Genomic DNA, 18,986 nt, shown 5'->3' on the forward strand with positions numbered 1-18,986 from the left:
TCTTGGCTGTCTTGATCTGAAGTCCTTGAGCCCTCACATTAGGTGGGCTTCTCTGCAACTGCCCTGAAAAGCCAGAGCAGCCTTAACATGAAATACAGCTGCCAGTTCCCAAGACACCCATGGGGAACTCAAGACACAGTGCTGCAATGTCTGTCACCAGCACTGCCCACCTGCCTGTTTTGTCCTATGAGTAATGTTTACTCTCCACCAGAAAGCAATGTCAGATTCCTGCAGAGCATTAGGGAGAAGAAATAAAAGATCAGATGCAGAAGACTGAAATCTGCTGAGCTTCTCTGCCTGGAGCTTCAGGGCCTGGATTGGTCTACACACAATTTATAAACAAAATGAAAATGTTTAGTTTATTGCCATTCAGCAGAAAATGAGCTATAAAGCTACAGGTCAAAAAACCCTCCAAAATAAGACAAGTAAGATGAACATGTTCCCAAACAGCTCAACTGAATTTCATCATCATCAAACTGATGATAAATGAAGTCCCAAATCCTTAGGTCTGGCACTCAGGAAAAATAAAACAACCAAAAGCAAACAAACAAAACCCCCATATTGTCATATAAATCTTTTTGTAGCTCAGTTTGTGACTTAGGTTGGCTATAAGAGAACAAAAATAGGCCAACCAAAAGCGCTTTATTAGGGTGTTGAGATTTTGTTCAGGATACTAACAGTATACTAATGGATCTTGTTTTCTTTCCCCTGGAAAAAAAAAAAATCTCTTGGCATTGGTCACTTCTAATGAAAATGGTGGTTCCTTCTAACCCATGTTCCTACAATCAAACTTCAGTTACCATTATTTGCAGTCACACACTACAAAATGAAGAGCATTTGCAGCTTATTTATCAGCAAACCTGTATTCTGAGCAGCAGATGCCTGTTGGCATGTTCCAACTTTTTCTGTCTGTTCTCAAGCTCCTTCGTGCGCTGCTGTTCTCTCTGCAGCTTACGGATGTAGTCCACAGATGCTTTCAGGATAGTTCCCTTATTCCAGCGCATATCCCTTTGAAATCAATAAAAAAGGAGGAGTCAAGGCTCTCTAGGGGCTTTATTTTAGTCATTGCCTCCATATCAGTAGCTATGATTACACCTCACAACGCCTGGCTCATTTATCCCAAGCAGATGAATAGAGAAAGCATTTGAATTGCACTAGATGGGGCCAGAGCGCAGCTATTGGAAGCAGACTGCAGCCAGCTCTGGCCCAGGCAAGAGGCACAAAGCTCCCCACAGCCCCCAGGGATCAGCCTCTGCCTTCAGCACAATCTGTGACCACCACTGTGCAGAGTGACTGAAAACCAGGGTCTCCTTTAATCGATGCAAGACAACAACAACGAACCCCCCCAAGACTCTTCTCAAACATTGTACAGCTTGCTGTCTGGGTGATGTGTGATTTCAGTGGAGGAACTAAAAGGACAATTTGTGAGCTGCTGCTTCTGTGGGAGGAGGATCTGAAGCTTTTTAGCTCCCCAAGAAGCAGTAAGCTGATGGCAGTGCAGCAGGACTGTTCTACAGAAGGAAAGAAACAGTCCAAATCAGCAGCAGGTGCTTTAAATGTAAACTCTGGACAAAATACAAATGCCACACTAAGGGTGATGGTTCCTCAGCTCCCATACTATTTATTCCACATTATTCCTCCCACACTCACTTAAGAGAGGCTGCCTGCACCCTCTTCTCCCTAAACATCATCTTACTTTGTTTAAATGAAAAGTTTGCTGCAGACTATCAGATCAAAGACTCACCTGTCCTGTACGTTGATTCTATGCAATGCTGTCTTGCGTGCCTTAGAGGAAGCTAAAGAGCCTCTCTGAAGACTTGCTATGAATTGTTCCATGTGCAACTGCCTTAAAGTAATGGAAACTTCCCAAAAGCATCATTGAGCATTGGTTGAGATTTATGTGAGCCTTTCAAGCTGCAGAGCAGTGGAGGCTCCTTGCAATGGAATCAGCATTGAGGAAGTGTTCAGACAAGGCAGTAGCAGCAAAATCACAAACAGTGGCAAATTATCAGTGAAGAGACACAGAGCTACCAATTTTCTTGGGGAGAAGGGGACTATGATGGCTTCCCAGATAAACTGCCCTCCATTTTCAGAGAAAGAGGGATTGGTTCTGTTTTGCCAAACTAAGGCCTTCAAGAATTTCTACAGTCACGGAGTGCCCGTAGATGATACAAGAAAACTTGGGGATTTCTTTCAGGTTCTCGTTTGGTAAATTCTTTTTGTCCCTCAAAGACTTTTTTCGTTGTTGTTAACACCTCCCTCCCACAGTCTCCTTGTTATACTTACGGGTCATTTGACTTGGGTATCAAAGTGCCCAGCTCTTTTATACGGTCGTTAATATTAAATCTTCTTCTTCGTTCAACTTCAGGAAAAACAGTACAAATGTTACAAGTAATATCCACGCTCAATTACAACATATAAAGAATCAGAAACAAAGATTTCTTTAACCATCTTTGAAATGCTTGCCTGAAGCTTAAAGTCCAGTGACAATTTACTTTGTTCTCCTACACAGGGACAGACTAAGGATGGAAGTTTTGCCTGCACTGGAAAAACGTGGTGCTGCTGAAGAGGCTGAGTTAAACTAAGACTCTCCAACCCAGGATGGCTGTGCTAGCCATCAACTGAGAAGTGCAAATTTTCCCAGGGAAAAAGCATCACAGATAAATCCAGAGGCAAAAATTGAGAAGCTCAAGGAAATACCAATACAGGAAAAGGGACAAAATGTATCATCTCTTTTTTTTTTTTTTTTTTTTTAAAGTACTCTTCCAGTTGCAACATTCTCAGGATCCAAAAGTTAAACTTAAATATTTATTTTCCTGAATTAGCTTTTCATGGTAGGGAAAAGGCTTCTGAATCGCTCAAGGCACAAAAAAAGTTCCTTCTTTTTCTAGTAATATAAAATATAAAAGGAAAGTCAAAGTCATAAGATGCTGATTATTTTCAAATGTGGTTTTTTTTCCAACTTGGAAATACACATTTCCTTACAAAATGTAGTTTATAAAATGGCCACACTTATGTTTAAAGATAAAAATTGACCACATATGTAAGAGTTAAGTTTTTCAAAAAGAAAAATTGTGCAAGGTGGATTTGTTAAGAGCAATTGGATTAAATGTTGTTCCCAGTAATCCCACTGATAACCACCCATTCATTTGTCTTGTGAGAAAAAAAGAGCAATAAAGCTTAAACTTCAGCAGCAGGTTTAAGCAAGTTTCACAGCAACTGGAGATATTTATCTATGGACGTAGCATAAAGAACTACATACTCCATGAAGTGTCTCATTCAGATTTTTAAAACCAGCATTTCAACACTTAATGCCTAGAATCATGACTAGAATTAGTGCAAAAAGCGAAGAACTGAAACTTACTCAAGTTGTGATTGTCTTTCTTTTGCCTCTCCTTAGCCAACGCTCTCGCTTCTGACTCTGTAGGAAAAATACATGCTGTGCATGTGAATGAAGGAATTAGAATTAAAGTCATTCAAACACCATTTCAGTCTGTGAAACATTTGTGCAGGAAGCCTGACTGATATTTGTCAAACAAATTATTACACCCATTCCAACGGGGGAGAAGAGCCTGTACAGTGAGGTGTGACTGCCAAAACAAGGCTGGCATTGAACTTCACCCCTACGCCTGCGGAGCATCTTTTCCCATTCTGACTTCCATGACAAGAATGTTTCCCACGGAGGCCCTGATTCAGCAAGGTATTTGAGGACAACAAACTGCTGAAATCCAACATACCTTCTCCTACATTCACACAGAGCTGGCAGGCTGACGTAGCAGAGGGAAGCTGAACCAGAGGAACAGCATGCTTATGGCATTGCTGCCTGCGCAGGATGGGAAGCGGCTGGGAGTCAGAGGCTCTACTCACCTGAATTAAAGCTTTTGTGGCATGTGCCTGCCCCTTCAGCACCAGGCTCACCACGTAACTTAAGTGACCTATTAAGAACAGTGGACTTTCCAGCTACACTAACTGTTCTTGTGTGATAAGAGATGTTAGAAAACAACGAGTCTTGCTTCAAAAGAAGCAAAAAATCAAAATAATGACTACCATGCTGCACATAATCTCCTCAATTCAGAGCTGCTTTTGACCTTGCTCCACACATTTATGACCAGACTTCAGGCAAAAGCATAACTAAATTAGTTATTTTCACTTCTTGTCTGATATTAAGCTTCTTGAGCAATTTTAAGTATCTCCTTCTCTGAAGATTTTCAAAACCTGTCTGGACATGTTCCTGTGTGACCTACTCTAGGTGATCCTGCTCTAGCAGGGGGGGTTGAACTAAATGATCTTTCAAAGTCCTTCATGTGCTGTGATTTTCATGTTTGCTTCACTCCTTTTAATTTTTGTGGAAAGGTGAGGCCATTAATCCTTGCTCTGTTACATTTAAATCACAAAACCAGCAGGCACTATTGTAGTACCACAGTAAGTCAGTGAGGAGGAATGGGTGTATGATCTATTATCACAAGTTCCATTACAGAAACAAACCCCTCAGTGACTCTAACAAGTTTCTTTCCTGCATTATTTCATTTTTAAGCAATATGGATTATGTCCCACCCAATTCAAAGTAACAGGTGTTAAGTGTTTCCCTTGGAGTACTGGAAGCTTACTACTTCATTGCTTACAATACAGAACTACCCCAATACCCCATGTAGTATAACATGAGATACCCTTTCCTATGCTAGGCTTCCAAAGGACCCTCAAAATAGTTCAAAATATCATTGGACCTTATAATTAAATTTGGACTTAATCTGACACTTCCTTATAAAACAGCTATGAGCTGTTTTAATGCCAAAACAGATAGAAACTATACTCCTGGGTGAACAGGATTCCCATTAAATGCTACAGCCATCAACATCAAACACCAGGATAACAGATTTGATTTTCTGAGGGTTTTTCATCTTTAGTATTTACACAGTAGCACAAAGAAAAGTTTATGACAAATGCTAGATTTAAACACTGCAAGCTCTCTCTAGCCTAGCTCCAACTGAAGAATCAGGAAATAGAGAAGCAAGAGACTCCTGCCTGCAATAACAGGCTGATTTTAAAATCACAGGCTGTCAGAAAGCACAGCAGTTGTGCTTTTTACACAAAGCCTTGGCCAGATCAATGTCAAAGTGACTGTTGTTAATTTGAGTTTAATTCCTAACCCCCTCCTAAATTAAATGCAAGCTGCTAGCATATATTGTGAACAGAAAAAGCACTCTCAAACTGGTTTTGTGTGGAGGTGAATGTAGCATATACACATTTAACTTAGTTCAGGTCTGTTTTGAAGTACTATGGACTTCCATAAGACCACTTCACTCAATGATTTCCATTCTCTTTCTGCCTTCTTTGCTTGAAGTCTTAAACAACCAACTGCAATGAATCCACTAGCCTGGACTTGTGCTAAGTTGGGACATTTAGTTTGCAGTCTACAGCTACCTGTAGACCTCAAACTTTCTATAACTTGGGCAATGAAACTGTCTGCAATGAAAGACCTGGAGTGGTTTTCATCCCCTCCCACTCTCCTCTTAAGACAGTTCCATTGCTGTTCTTTACCAGTGGCCACAAATTGCTGTGCAGTTTGTGTGTCTTAACTGGATGCCAAACTCAAATTTTGTGCAGTCATATAAATGTAAGTATCTGCCAGCTCAGGGATGTGGCATTTCCTCCTGAGAAGCTGACTCCTGGGCTATTAAAACTGCTCTACTTAAACTAATTCTTGCCTAGAACCTGCTTTGCAACTGAGTCAGCCTGTGAGTTTTCACAACAGAAACCCATAAGGATGACAGACAAGAAACAAACTATGCCTCTACCATACTGTATGCAGTGTGAATCTGTTGGGATTAAGAAGAACCATTTCTGGGTGTTAACACAATTTTGTCATCAGTTCTGGTATGGATCTCCATTTGTTCATCCTGTAAACACGTTTGCCTTGCATACTGTAACCTACACATGGTTATATCCTTTCAACTAAAGCAAAATAGCAAAAATAAAATGCTTGAAAATCTGAATCTTTGCACTGAAACACGTGACTGAGAGAAAAACGCTTTTAATGTCCCCAATTCCTGCCTTCCAGGGCTTATTCAGAGCACTGCTGAAGGAATCAAGATGACAACAAATTTACAGGATACTTCATTTTCCTCTCAAATCAAGAGACATATTCTGTCTCTAGTGCCTAATTTTACATTTTATAGGACCTACGTGTCCAGACTTTATGTTACAACAAGTAATTTGTTCGTTACTGCCCTGCCTACTAAAGCAAAGCCTGAACACATAGCAATTCATTGACACAAATCCCACTGAGATTCCAGATGTCAAGTTGTTAAAGTCTGGTGTTGAGAGAGCAAACACTAACCCCAACTAGCAAACAGCTCTGCAAGAGGTGCAGGAAAGCTTCCTGTGACACAATTTTTTGAACATTATGTCCAATATCACTTGAATTCAAACAATGATACTATTGCTCCAAGGTGGTATTTCAGACATATTTACCTGTGAGCTCCCTTTTTATATTAGGAAGATTAGCTGGACACGAGTTGCTGATGTTTAGTCCTGGAGGAGGCATGCTTTGGTTGCCATAAAGGTCAATCAAATTGCCAGACACAGGCAACTGGAAAAGATAAACAAGAAAAGAGATTATTTGTTTTGCCTTTATGAGAGGCTTTATACAGAAGAACAGAGAACTGAGAAACCTGTGCTCTTTCAATGTGCAAATAGAGAGTGCAGTAAGGTCGGCAGAAGTCACAGTCACAGGCATGAGGAATAAGACAGCTACACTGGGAAAATTCTGTCCTCCCTCCTCAAGAACACACAGAAGTAGTAACACATTGACAATATTGCTGTATTGTGGGTCCTTTATCTTTCAAAGTATTACATCTGTACCCCCCCTTCACTTCTCTTACAACATCTGAGCTTACAAAATTCTCTTGGAGGAAGCCTCCATTTTTCTAGGAATATGTGAAAGAAAGTACTTAGTTAGCAAGTTGTGGCATGCTTGAGGAAGAAGACTATATTGATCAGTCATATTTTTCATGGGATTTGAAACCTACCTACACAGGAAACATTAAAATTTACTTTAACTTGTTTTTCACCTTATGTAACATGAACAAGGAGGAAGAAGATTATTCTTACCTTAAGTTTCCTCAATTACTTGTTCATTCTGCTGTTCTTATTTAGATATGTTTAAGCAAGAAGATTTATGCAGCAATACAGTAGTATTCCAACAAGGCTTATCAAAGCTATCCCTTGGAAATTGAAAGGTATTTAAAGAAGTTTACATTTAGCCTGAGTGGATTATTTTACCCATCTCCTTTTTGTTTTCAATTATGTTTTGAATAGACAGGTATAAACCACTTTGATATCTTATCTGAGTGGCAATATTTCTTATCATCCTTGCTGAAAAGAAAACCAATCCCACCAAGACACTGATCCTGCAGAGATTAGAGTACTAACTTTACACCCATGGAAATAATTCTGTTGAATACAATAAAGTGAGTCACAGCCTGGACTGTTAAACTCCTACTTATAGTCCCTGCCAGACACAGACCTAAGAAAATTTCTCTGCCATTTGGAGCTACCATAAGAAGCAAAGTTGATATGAACCCATTGAAGTATAACCAGCCAGAAGTCATGCCGATGCTTGTTTTGAACAGACAGCGACCAACAAAATGCCCTCACTCAATCTTTAAGTGACAGAGCAAAAACTTCACTGAATTCTCACAAAGATGCACCCGCAATCTCGAATGCAATATAAAAAAAAGAATTAAAAAAGGGAACATTTATAAAGGAGTTGATATCACAGCTGTCCATCACAGATTATGCTCCCAGTTGTGACCTACCCACATTAATGTCAGGGTGACTACTCACTCTCCCTGCTCTACAAGGCTGATTCTTTTATCTTTTGGCCCCTCAAAAAAAACCCCAATCCCACCAAGACACTGATCCATGACACTGGCACAGCAATAGCGTCATCCAGCCTTCTGACTTGGATGGGCTTTTTCTATTCATGCTTTTAAGCATGGAGAAAGTACAAAGACCTTGTTTGTAGCTCAGGGACTTGAAGTTCAAAACCAGACATGTGAAATCTAATTAGGAATTTCAAGCGGGGGGAAAAAAACATATTTTTCTTTTTGGTCAGAAATCTAGAGGCTAGCATCTCAAAGCCTGAGTGAAGCAGCTAGGTTATAATGAAACGTGGAGAACAGTTAAGGTCACCAAGCTGCCTTCCTACTTCTCAAGGTGGACCCTGATTGTTACAAGTCTTTTTTTCAAAAGATGTCAGCACTGCCAGATTTCCATGTAAATAAGCAGGCCCTGTGTAAGCAATCATCACAAAAGGGGAGAGCAATGCAGGCACAGCAGCTGCTGAATGCGCACACTGAAGTCCTACCGAAGTTGCAAGCACCAGAGGAACCCAACCAAGAGCTGTGCTACAACCAAAGTACAAGCACTGCTGAAGCAGCATTAGCTAAATAAAGGATGAAGGCAGGAATTTGCACAGCTGCTAAACCTTTGAGGTTTGTATGTACACATGAATGCTTATCAAGGAAATTTACATCAGAGGTAGATGCCAACAGCCTCAGTTTACATCAGTGATCCATAAGCAAAGAGACTGATCAGCTTTTTTCTTTGATTACTTTTCCCAGCAAGCTGAACTCCACAGGTCAAACCTTGTTATGATTTTTTACTAGGAGTGTGACTACATGTATGGTCCATAGTCATTATGAGCCTTTGAGAAGTCTCTGAGAAGCCTCTTCTCCAGGATGGCTGCAATTCACATTTTTGGGACTCACTTTATACAATTCCTTTCAGATGAAAAAAAAATAAAGTGCAAATATACCAAATAAGGCAAGAGTCAGCTTTCCTATAATTTTGCATTTGTCTTTTTTTTTTTTAACTGCTTTTAATGTAAGAGAAATATGGTAATTGTTGGATGAGGCCTTGAGCAGCCAAGTCTAGTTGAGAGCTGTCACTGCCCATAGCAGGGAGGCTGGAGTACATCATCTCTGAGGTCCCTTCCAACCTGAGCCATTCTATGATACTATGAGTTAGGTCACTTAGGCTCTGCATTAAAATCACAGAGACATCAGCTGTGTGACTAATGAGACTGTTTCTGAGCTATCAAGTACACACTGGAGCATATTCCTTTCCCCAGCTCATGCAGCCTACAACGTATTGCATTGTTCCCTTCCCTACAAGAAAACACTTAGCAACCATCCCTGAAATAAGACTCCTCTTCTACTTCAGAGTTTAACTTCCACAGTAAAGTCATGATGAAGTGGAGCTGCACGTACTCACAAGGTCTTCCATGTTAAGACTCTTGCTAGAACTGATTAGTTGAATTAGTTCCCATCTCAATTTGGCAGCAAGAATACTTTACACAGCACCCAGCAATCCAATTATTAGGTCATATCTACACAGAAAGCCCTCTCAGCAAACTAGTGACTATTTTATGATACCCTTTAGCACAGAAGCAAAGCCAGCTCGCTTTTGACCCAAAGTTTACAAACACTTCCCTGAGCAGTTGATTGCAACAAGTCCTTTTCAATTAAGAGGTACTTGCAAACCTCTGCACAGAAATCTCTGATTTTGCTTATCAATTCAGTACTGTTACCAAATGTAACAAACTGCTCCTTTTGTCCTTTGTTGGTTAGGGAACAATAGCAGCCTTTGTCATACTCCCAGCACTACTATTTATAGGTTGGGTCTCTTTAGAGACCATTTCCTCTGTTGATTTCTTCCACCTCTACTTAGCTCAGTCTACACCCATGAATTCCTTATTAGCAAAATATTGCATGCTCTAAGTGCTAAATCCTGCTCCAAAAGAGAAGTGTCTGTTAGATCAGGTTCATTTTTTTACCCCAAACCAATTGTTTGGAATTGGTTCACTTTCCCACTCTTCAGGGCTGGTATCAGCTTAATTCAGAGACTGAAACATGCTCTTTACCTCCAAAAATTTAAATGTCTGAGTAAAGAAGTCTTAATTCTGCTATTTCATATCCTTATTTTACAGACTTCATTACTTGTAGGCTTAGTGCTTATGTGTATGATTTAGTCAAAGACTTGTCAGTGTTAGGTTAACGATCTCAATGATCTGAAAAGTCTTCTCCAGTCTAGGCAACTCTGTGACACAGTGGGCAAATTCTGAAGTTTCACAGCAAATGTGGATCAGTCTTTATCACACAGCAAGCATGAGGGATGCAGAGTACCCTAAATAATGACTACATAGACTCTTTGCACCAAAGAGAGCAGGGAACCATTATGCCCTTGCCTGGAAGCAAAGAGCTAGGGTCCTGTAAAATGAGAGAGAAAGAAAAGCACAAAGATGTCCAAGTTCCCTCTAATTAAATGGGTTCTAATCCAATGGAACTTCAGAGAAAAGACTCCAGAAGAACTTGATCCCTGAACTCCAAAGAATAACTATCTTGAAAACTCTCTTTTTCACAGGTTTTTAAATTTTCCTTTCAAATTCCAGGACGGATGTACTTTTCAAGTCACTTTAGATAAAAGAGAAATTCATTCTTTCTGGTAAGACTCCACAATTTATTTCTCCATCTACTCAAAGTGCACTATTTAGCAAGGGATACTGGTGGGTGGATTCCTGTGGCATGCACCACGTCTCCAAGAGGGCTGTGGGAATTTGTGGGAGTGCAGGACATCAGATGGCTACCTTCAGCAAATGTAAACCTATTCTACAAACCCAATGCAGTGTGGTAAGCTGTACATTTTGGCACTAGATTAAAAAGAAAGATGCCAGCCCTGGCAGACCTCTCCTTAGCCAGATCTAACAGCATTTAAGCCTAAAGCAAAAAATTTACTGGAGCTACCTTCCACAAAAGATCAAAATAAGATTACGCCAGAAGTACGATTATATTAATGCTCAGAGCAATTTGAACCAGCAAACAGAAACAGCAGCTCAGAGGTAACCTGTGCTTCCTCCCTTGCTCACCAACTTTCACATCTCTGTGCTCTTGCCTTTTATCACAGATTTCCTACCTTCCCTTCCTCTATTCAGTACTTCAACTTCTTTATTCTCGTGTTTGTTTTGACAGTCAGTTTTCACATTTTGTTTTCCTCCCCCTAAATTTTGTAACATCTTTGCTACCATCTAGCTAGGGACTTCCCTCCACTTGAAATCAGGTTAAGCTTAAAGCCATGATGTTACACCAGACTGGGATGCTAACACATGTTTTAAAATTTCTTACTTGAACACAAGATACAGGAACCTGGGGCACCAGAGGTTCCTTCCAGGCTTTCTGAAGCCAAGCATATTGTTCAAGGTGACCTTTACTACTGATGGGTACAAGCTCATTTATGTCACGCAGTTCACTCCTCTGTTACAGTCCTCTCATAGACTAAGCTGACTTTGAAGTAAGAAAAGTAAAATTGTCCTTTGCATTCCCTCAACCTGACTCCAGCCTGAGATTTTAAATTCATGGTTTTCATTACCTCTTCCAAGAAAAAAAGAGTTATACTCTACGAGACAATACAGTAACTATGTCATAGGAAAGAAATCATGCTACAGTTTTGTGTCCTGTCAAGGAAAGACAACCAGAATTAAGAGAAACCAGAAGGAAAGGACCATTGTACCGTATTTGCCATTTGCAGGGCTGGGTCCATCAAGCCAAGGATTTCTTCATTGTAGCTCGACTCCAGACTAATTATGTCATCTATCACATCATCCATCTGCAGCAGAAAAGGTGGACAAGGAAACACATCACAGTTACTAAAACTGTTAGGATACAGAGGTCTGACAAAGCACTCTGGCTCTCTGCAGCATAGACCCAAACAGAGGTGCCTGTGAAGCTCAGCCACAGTCCAAATCCATCCCTCAGCCATGACTCCTGTTACTCAGCCAGGACAGTTAAGTAATGACAAAGCTGAGGCTTCATGCTCTAACCCAATCCTCACACTAGCAATTACCATGCACTATCTACACAAGGAACTGTGGAGGAGATAACTCCTTGTAGAACAAGCTACTGATGATGCGACCCTTTCCCCATGCAGCACTGTCTCCTTCCTTCCTCTAGTTGTTGGGGCAAAACCTCCACGCAGGCAGTAATGCCCAAACCCCTGACATCTGCAGGGGAATGAAAAGGCTTGCTTCTGGTTGACAGGCTGCCCACTCTCAACAACAAAATAATTGGATTTAAGCCCTTCACACACTCTCCCAGAAAGCACCACCCAAGAGCAGCTTGGAAATTATTTTAGCTGGTACAAGCCATCTTCTTTATAGAGCTGAGCTGCAAGATGCCTCTGTAAGCTCCTGTTGTCGGGAGAAACAGAGCCCTCCAAAGCACCTATGCAGGTGCTCTGAACTGTCCTGCAAAACTGAGTATTTCCTTCTTGCTCACTATCAAAAAAAAAAAAAAAGAAGCTCAATTGACAGTCTTTTACAAAATCAATGCATAAAACTGATGGCAGAAACAGCAGTGTCAGGGACTTTGTATCAGCTCAGGAAAGTGCGATCAGAACAAATTACACTGACTGGAAGTGAGAGCAAGAAAGGAACTTGAAATCTTGTTACTAGAAATGAAAACCCTCTTCGTTAAAAAAAAATAAAATTATAAAACAAAATAAAATGATGACTACTGAGGATGAATTACCACAGAGGGACTGAAGCCTTTTTAAAATGCAATTGTGATCATCATAGGTATGTGGTCTTAGAAACTATCAGGAGAAGAACACATGCATGCAGTCTTGGGGAAATTGCATTAGAAAAGATTTCCTGAAATGAGGCCTTAAAGCATGGCTGAGATGTTCTTCTGCTGTAGTGTTGCAGTGCTAGAAAAGCATTAATCCTTTTTGGGTGTTTTCATGCACTTTTGACATCAATGCTAATAAACAAGGCTGCTGGTTCATTCTTTAAATACATCTTATATTCAACTTCTTAAGGACACAATGGGGCAAGTTTATTCTTGGACATAACTTCAAAGAAACATGCTCATGAGAAAGGGGACCTGTGCTCCAGCTCCTGTGTCATCCAGTACCTGCATGCATGATGCTCGTGAGTGTGTATTCAGAGCCGGGCACTCACTCTCAACCCTGCTTTGCTCTTCAAATTTATAAAATCCCTGCAGAAATAAAAAAGAAAAGGGACAAAAAAAAAAAAAGAGAGAGAAAAAAACAAGAGGGGGGAAAAAAAAGAAAAAAAAAGAGAAGCAAAGCATGGATCTGAGTTCATGGCACAGTCTCAGTCCCAAAAAGAGCATGATTGAAACAGTGTCATGCATACATGTGCCTGATGACACAGCAAAGCGAAGCTGTAAATATCTTGAGGGAAAAAAAATAAAATAAAAAAAAATAGGTACAACTGGGATGATAGGATGGAACTATTTGATGTTCATTTCTTTTGAAGCCATGGAGCACAAGTAATTTTTCTTGCCTGTGCAAAATATGTTTTGTAATAACTATTTCTCAAAGTTGCATAATGTTTTCCTCTGAGTGTATCTGCAGTAAAAATCTGGCACAAAGGCTTGAGTGGGGAAGATGAGGGGACATGAGGAGCTCTACAATTGTCTCCCATTTGTCAAGTTACAAAATTATTGACATGATTCTTACACTTGTTGACATCCTACAAATCATCTTCCTTCAGCACCTGAGCACACATGTCACATCCAACTAAGTTTTTGCCAGCAAAGATTAAGACAAGGTTGCAAAGGACTTCTAGGCAAAGGCTAGCTAAGTGTTATACTTGCAGCACTGAGCTCATCATGAAACAGCAATCAGTAACATTTTGGGGTGTATCAGCTGGGATAATGTGGCCTTCCAGCTAAGCAAGAGACTGTAAAAATAACTAAAATATCAAAAAGCTGTGTTTTTCAGTTATTTTTGCTATGCTCTTTGCTCTCCCTACACTTAATGAGCCATAAATAACATTATTCCAGAAAGCTACAGCTTACAAAACTGCTTTGTATTCTCCAAAGGTCAATTATTCACTGCATTCATCAAGCAAGGCGGGGGGTGGGGGAAGGTTTAATAAGCATAAACTACTAAAATAGTTCAAAAAAGAGGACGTTAGAGTGACATAGTTTTTCTGTCAAAATGTTCTATGTAAGTATATATTCATCAGGCAGACCTAGAGGTAGGAGTTGCATTTTCAAAGTGCACAGTTCAGGAAAGAAGATAGAAGTAACATCTTAACAACGAGCAAGTATGGTTTAAAGCAGAGAGCAAGCAGGCTGCAGTTCCATGGTGCTGAAGAATGTGCATTACCTCTTTCTCACAGTTGGAGTTAAGGGTGAGCATAGCCATCGGGCTGTTGGGCGCGCTGCTTCCAGTTCCAGGTGGCATGACGTGATCACCAGGCTGGTTTGGACATGGCAAGCTCAGGGCTTGGTTGGCATGTTTATTTGCCAGAGTGGTGGAGAGGTACTGCTTTACCTGCTGCCGCTGGGCTTGCTGAATATGGTACTTGGTTGGATTCTCAAGGTGAGTCTGCACCTGTAGGACAAAAATTGAGGAGTGATTTATTTTACTACAACATCACACACGCTATCGATTTGAGCTCTACACTTGTGACATACACACCAGCTAAGCATTCCACTTAAAGTCAGCAGCTCCAAGGAAGTCAAAAACACTTCACTAGTTCATATTTGGTGGCAAGAAATCTATTTGAACTTATGTTCGAATAACTGACTTAGTAAAACAACAACTTCCACTTATTTTTCCACCACAGAAGATTTCTCACTTCAGGCCAACGCTCAGGTTTTTGAGTTTATGAGATCCTCCAGAACAGACAGCTCTGCATTTCAGACCTTCCGCTGCACAACATTTAGTTTTCACTGAAGTATGGAGAAACAAGCTGTACTGCAGGATTCATTTTACTTGTTAGTAGCTACCATTTCAAATCAAGTAGTGTATTGCTGTCCTTTATCAGAGGTCAAGTAACAGAGGTTTATTGTTGGTTTTTTAGGTTTTAGTCACTTGGGTTCCTTCAGTAACACACTGGATAAAAAGCAAAGGAATATGCCATTTCTTTTTGCCTACAAATTATTTCTAGTTCAGATATATGTCCTAAATCCTATATAAATAAGACAGCCTGTTTATAAACACATCATGCAAATAAGATGCAAGAAGAGAAGTGTTTCAGTTCAGATCAATCACTGTCCTCAGCAACAGCTATTTTTGTATGTAAGACAAGCTTTTCAGTACAAATTTTTTTTATTTTTTGTTTTTTAACACAAAATATGAAAACCCCATACCAAACCAGTTTTGCACATCCTAAGCAAGCATTAGAAGAAAGACAATTTTTTTTCCACATAAAATTTTTACCACATCCTGGACATTTTGTCATTTTCCTTTGATCGTTAACATTTTTATCGGAAGGTAGAAAACAAACCCAAACAGAACAACACCCCAAGACCTTTTTTTTTTTGTTGTTGTTTTAAACCAGTTCCATCAGAGTCACTTCTCGCTGTTACAAGCGACCACATACATCCCCCACTTATTTTTCTGGAAGAAATTAACTAAAGCACACTAGATACCAGCAGAAAGGATTTCCTGTAGGCTGTAAGCCTTCTTAGCAACAGGTTTTAAAATAAATCTGCAACAACAACTCACCTGATAATGATTATACTCAAGCATTTCCAGCATACTACTAATAGGTTGCAAGAGAAGCAGCTGCAATATCCCTTGCTCTCTTGCTGCTCCAGTTTGAGAGATTCCTGTATGGAAGCACCATAAACAAGCTACAGCAGAAGAAACTGGAATGCCACTGCTCAGACTTACAGTAACCTACGGCAATTAGCCATGCATGTGGAGAAGCAAACAGTTCACACAGGGGCTCTTCTTGGAAGCTGGGCAAGTTTAGCCCTAAATATTGGTATTCTTTTTTTCTCCCCAGCTTTGACATCATGCTTTTGCATAAGCATAAAAGGACCTTTTAAGTGATGGGCTATCAAAGTCAGATTGACAGTTTGCTCAAGGCTAACTTGCTATTCATCTTTCGTTCCAGTCGTACCAATACAGACAATGGTATTTTTCTTTGGCAGTAAGGTTAAAAGTTAAGTACAGAGTAAGAAATAACAGAACCAATGCCCTACCAGCCTAACACATATCTCCTGGCAGTGGGGTGTACTGGATAAAGCCATGGGGCTACACAGACCTATCATCGGCTTCTGGCTGCAGCAGTCCAGCACCCTGCCCCACACAGCTCCCATGTACACCCAGAACTGAATATGAAGGTCTTGAAAAAGGTCTTTCTTTCATGGCCTCAACCTCCCTGGTGCTTCAAAGCCCATCAAAATTCTGTCTCAGTCTACCACTGGAAGAAGTTTTCCAGTTCAGCAGCGGTTGACAATGGGCTACAGCATGTTCCAAACACTTATGTGCACTTGTCACAGTACTGTGCCCAGTCCTACACCATCCAGAACTTAGTTTTTCCTTTCCACCCACTCCTCGATAAGAGCCAGTACTCAAGCACAGGCATCAAAAGCTGCTCAACTTGCCTTATTTTCCAAGGGCTCTGCTGCACAGGGAAGCACACTTAAGAGAGTGTTGCTAGAGAGTTTAATCTGATTTGTTGCAGTAAATGGCAAGACAACACAATAGAGAAGTCTGCTGTGATAAGTACAGCACTTGCTTTGCCAGTCCCAAACTGCATTATCAATCTTCTTATCACCAGCCCAAGAGTTAGGCTACCCAGATAAATCTATTTTCACTTAAATTTTCATCTTCCAAGCAGATAAAAGTTATCAGTAAACCAGTTATTTTCCTAACACTTATCTTTGAGTATGTTATTTTAAAAACAAGCTCTACTTGTCCATCAGAATTCGCCCATTCCTTTTCCTCCACAGGCATAAGAAACTATGGCTATTCTATGTGGACCCTGCCAAGGCAACAGGATGGAGCAAAGCCTCTTTGATCTGCACCCATTTCCAACCCACTGTTCAGGCTCCCAGCAGAAACAGACCAGCAAAATTCCAAGATCACATCTCACCTGTGCATCACCAAATATTATATAATGAATAAACTGGACAGACCCCACTCCATGTCAACTTTTGAAATACACTCTTCTTAATTGATATGGGATTTTTGTTGGCAAAACACAGATTTATTTCCACATGAACATGCTTTCCTGAAGACTTTGTTGAATTATCCTAGAACAGTTTGTGTTATCTTGCTACTCTGTATTTTTTGTTTGTTTGTTTTCAATGGACTGTGTTGCCCCAAATACGTCAGGGAAGGTAGGAGAAAGAAGTTGTGAACATTAAACAAAGGAGTTGCATTACTTCTCTAACTTTTAAAGTTGCTGATTTCTACTTAATACAAAAGAGTAACTATTCCCTGAGAATTTTAATCTTGCTGAGAAGTGTGTCCTCTTTGGTACAGGGCAGCAGATATTAGAAATTACTGTCTGGCTCACAGAAAATGCTTCCTTCTGGAAGTATTCTGAGCAGTTAGCCACTAGACCATGTTTTCATGTAAAGTTAACTCTAGCCACACATGGGCAACAAGTGACTCCAAGGAAATTAATTTACTGCCAGGTGTCTGGGCTTCAAATCTGCAGTAGTGGAGAGATGCTCTGCTGCATTTACAGAAAATAATCTACCAGAAGAACCACAGTCACTACACACTAGAGAAGCTCCAAGGACCTGTCACATTCTCACACTAATCCAGTAGTGAACCCCAGGAGCACAGAGAACCATCTTTTCTGTCATTAAAATGCCCCACAAGGATGCAAAGGTGAGATTCAGGCACTGAACAATTCCTGTTAATGTACAGCTCATCAAAGCTTTCACATCTGAATACAAGAACAAATGAAGAAGAATGAGACTTAACTATTCCCACCCTACACGCCAGTGCAACAATGACAGGTGCACCCACAGGATGGAAACAGCTTCAGACACATTCTTTCTTGGACAGACACACCAGTTTCAACTAACTTCACTCTGGTCAAGTCTGAGGCACAATAGACTACAGAGAAGTCATCTGAAAATTTTAGTTTGATTTTTTGTTGTGTCACTTAATGCCTTATGAGATCCATCGCTGAAATCTGAGGGGGCAATCTTTATAAACTCAGTGCTTTCTGATGAGACTAACTCTTCTTTTTGTCCTCTTCTGCAGCCTCTACATCAAAGAGCACTCATATCTGCCTGCTTGGGTAAATATCCCAAGATATACCAGTCATGGTCACTCTGTAGATAAGCTGCAAAGCAGTCTTGCTTTGTTTTTGACAAAATATCTCACAAGCAAAGAGCTGAAAAACAAACCCTAAATCAAAGTTCCACTGCCCTGAAATTTAAACCATGAATAAAAGCTTTGACTTATTTAAGATCTAATTTTGGTCCTCAGCCCCTTCTTGACTTTGGGGTGAAGAATAGTTCTTGTTGTTCTTCCAAATTCATAAGACACAGAGTTCAAGACGACATTTACTAGTTTGGATACACTCTTCAAGAAATGCATCTGAATAGGGACAGATGTGCAAGAAAAACTAACTTGAAATGGAACCCTCTGGATCTCCTAATGTCTAACCTAAACCTCTCCTGGTATAACTTGATACTATTTCCTCTTGTCCAAGTAGCTGTGACTTATGAAAAAGAGACCCACACCCATCTCTCCATAACCTCCTTTCAGGTATTTATAGAAATCGATAATGTCTCTCCTCAGCCTCCAGGAATCTCACAACCCAAGCTTTGCTGTCTCATACCTTTGCTAACCTTGACATCTGACTGCTAATTCCAGTGCATACATCCAGTTCAAGTATCTGAGCAGGGCAAACAGTTTCTGAGAAGTTGCCTGCTTTCTTCCACATCTCAGAAACAAGATAACCCATAAGCAGAGAGCAGATTTTTTGGGTCTAGCATCAATCAAACAAACATTTCATCAATGGCTTTCACTAGCTTTAAGCATACACACTGTGTCAGTGGGGATTTTAGGTGTACTTCAGGCTACGTTCTTCAAGATCCTTATATTGCATCACACATCAGTGACAGAATTCCTGAGTAGACCCACATGCTTCCTTCAACTTGAAAAACTAAAAGAAGTTTCCCGTTAAGGTGATCAGG

The 18,986-nt window shown here is 40.3% G+C and overlaps 1 protein-coding gene across 7 annotated transcripts in view; it reads right to left on the reverse strand.

Annotated features, from left to right (window-relative positions):
- The window catches only part of MITF (melanocyte inducing transcription factor), a 105,765-nt gene that overhangs the window by 2,423 nt on the left and 84,356 nt on the right, over positions 1-18,986 (reverse strand). For 2 of the 7 annotated variants that reach the window (XM_054387522.1, XM_054387526.1), the window contains 7 exons: positions 14,194-14,421; positions 12,969-13,052; positions 11,569-11,664; positions 6,472-6,589; positions 3,365-3,421; positions 2,287-2,362; positions 861-1,008 (listed from right to left, as the gene is read on the reverse strand). In XM_054387522.1, the coding sequence (XP_054243497.1) occupies positions 861-1,008; positions 2,287-2,362; positions 3,365-3,421; positions 6,472-6,589; positions 11,569-11,664; positions 12,969-13,052; positions 14,194-14,421 (807 nt within the window). Of the gene's footprint in view, positions 1-860; positions 1,009-2,286; positions 2,363-3,364; positions 3,440-6,471; positions 6,590-11,568; positions 11,665-12,968; positions 13,053-14,193; positions 14,422-15,540; positions 15,574-18,986 lie in introns of those variants that run through there. The other 5 variants (XM_054387529.1, XM_054387527.1, XM_054387528.1 and 2 more) reach the window with 5 other exon arrangements.

The sequence above is a fragment of the Indicator indicator genome, chromosome 15, assembly GCF_027791375.1.
Source record: "Indicator indicator isolate 239-I01 chromosome 15, UM_Iind_1.1, whole genome shotgun sequence".
In the NCBI taxonomy this organism is placed as follows: domain Eukaryota; kingdom Metazoa; phylum Chordata; class Aves; order Piciformes; family Indicatoridae; genus Indicator; species Indicator indicator.